This window comes from Aphanomyces invadans, assembly GCF_000520115.1.
Source record: "Aphanomyces invadans strain NJM9701 unplaced genomic scaffold supercont1.21, whole genome shotgun sequence".
Lineage (NCBI taxonomy): Eukaryota > Oomycota > Saprolegniomycetes > Saprolegniales > Verrucalvaceae > Aphanomyces > Aphanomyces invadans.
Window position 1 is genome coordinate 81,601 of NW_008580166.1, and position 1,897 is coordinate 83,497.

A 1,897-nucleotide genomic window follows, 5' to 3' on the forward strand; every position below is an offset into this window, starting at 1 on the left:
CAAGGTGCTCTACCACTCGCCCACTGGAACAGTGTACATGGAGGAATCTATTTGATAATAAGTTGTGGTAATATTGTGTGTTGAATTACTCGCAAAGTGGAGTTTTCGTGTCACGACCCCTCTTCGTGGAGTTATTGTGTGTGTGTGGATATTGTGTGGCGTACGGTATGTATTTTGCTTGCATTCCTACTTTGGCTAATGGACCGCTCTTCCCTGGTGCCAACGAATGCGATCGTTTTGGAAAGGCCATGAAAACCTTGGTCAACGCAGTGTTGGGTGAAGCAGAAAGTGAAACAGTTGGAACGCACTCAATTCGGAAAGGAGTGGCGACATTTGTATGCTCTGGGAGCACAAGCGGACCATCGGTTATCAGTGTGTGCCTACGGTGCGGATGGACGTTGGGAAACGTGGTAGAAAGGTACATGCATTACGAAAAGGCTGGCGACCAGTTTGTTGGCCGCGTAGTTGCAGGCCTCACGCTCAACAGCGCCGACTTTGCCGTGCAGCCTCCCCACTTTGCCACCACAGACAATCCTGTTGTCACAAGCGCACTCCGTTGCATGTTTCCTGGTCTGTCGAAGAGCGTGTCACTCTTCGGGGTTCTGAAGCTCGGTTTGGCATCCATCGTTCACCGTGCCGACTTCCTCCGTACGACCCTTCCGTCCAGCCACCCAGTCCTCCACACGGCGATCTTTCGAGACTACTTCATGATGTCAAACCGCAAGGCACTTGTCCGCACCACGTCAACGGCGATGAAGCCAACTGGCCTGCCCCCGTACGTTGAGATTTACCGCCACCTGCAAGCCCAACAAGAATCATTGGAAGCCGTCGCTAGCGAAGTGCTGTCGGGAGTCCAGAAGATTCTGGACGAAAAGCATGAAATCTGAGATCATAACAATAAAAAACGATAAAGTTGTGCCAATACGTATATATGGTTTGTGACTTGGGCTATTTGTGGCCAAAAAGTTGTGCCAATACGAATATGACTTGGGCTATTTGTGGCCAAAATCCGACTTCATCAGAGATATATTACTTATAGATATATTTCGAAATGCTTGAATATTTTCAAAATCACTTCGTGGTATTCATCGATGATCTCATACAAAGATCGTACAACGAACAAGATAAACTCATGAAGACCTTTCGTTGCTATTTAAGTGATCTACTTTGCTTCGAAACCTCTCTTGCCCATGTCATACTTATAACAAGATAAACGCTAGACGCGCTTAGTTTCCAACCTAGCTTGCCTATGTTCTTACTTGACAACCATAAACAAAGACCTAAATGCAAAGATATGTATTACGCTCCTAATAATCGTGGGAGTGTTCGCTCTCTGGCTTCTTCGCTGGTCTCGCGGCTTCGCTTCTTTTTCACGGCCATCTTGGCGGCGTTGAGCAACTGGTCATCGTCAGCGGCGAGAGAAACCGTGCCCAAGGTACTGTGGCTTGGCCGGAGCATGACCCACGTGCTTGGTCGCGCGCGAATGCATCAACTTGATGACCGCCTCGGTCTGCGCTGCGCCGAGAATCGCGGCCAAGAACCTCCCCGTGGCGCTAGCGGGCATGATTTTGCGCTTGACCCTCGCGTACTCTTGTCGCTGGCGTCGGATCCAAATGAGCGCGCTGAGCGAGTGGGACACCTTCAACGCTTTGGTGCACAAGCGCAACTTGTAGACGCGAGGGTACTTGGCCAGAGGATCTGCGATAAGAGGGGTCCCGACGATTTCTTCGGTGTACTCGCGGTCCGCGGCGTCCTTGCAGCCGACGAGACCCAAACCCGACACCATGCCGACGGCTTCGGCAATCCTGTGGGTGAAGCCCACGCCTTTGCGTCGTTGGTGGCTATGATGAGAAGGATGCCGTCGCTACATCTAAACGACATTTTGGTTCGGATCTGA

General features: G+C 50.8%; 2 protein-coding genes across 2 annotated transcripts; one reads left to right on the plus strand and one right to left on the minus strand.

Moving 5' to 3' along the window:
• Nucleotides 1-422: 422 nt before the first annotated feature.
• H310_09392 (hypothetical protein) lies at nt 423-887 on the plus strand (the record flags this gene model as incomplete). The annotated part of the gene is made up of 1 exon (XM_008875450.1): nt 423-887. One exon carries the CDS (start codon nt 423-425, stop codon nt 885-887), a length of 465 nt encoding a protein of 154 aa, XP_008873672.1.
• A 521-nt stretch (nt 888-1,408) lies between these two features.
• On the minus strand, nt 1,409-1,786 carry H310_09393 (hypothetical protein; the record flags this gene model as incomplete). The annotated part of the gene is made up of 1 exon (XM_008875451.1): nt 1,409-1,786. The coding sequence occupies one exon, from the start codon at nt 1,784-1,786 to the stop codon at nt 1,409-1,411; it is 378 nt and encodes a 125-aa protein (XP_008873673.1).
• Between the last annotated feature and the right edge of the window lie 111 nt (nt 1,787-1,897).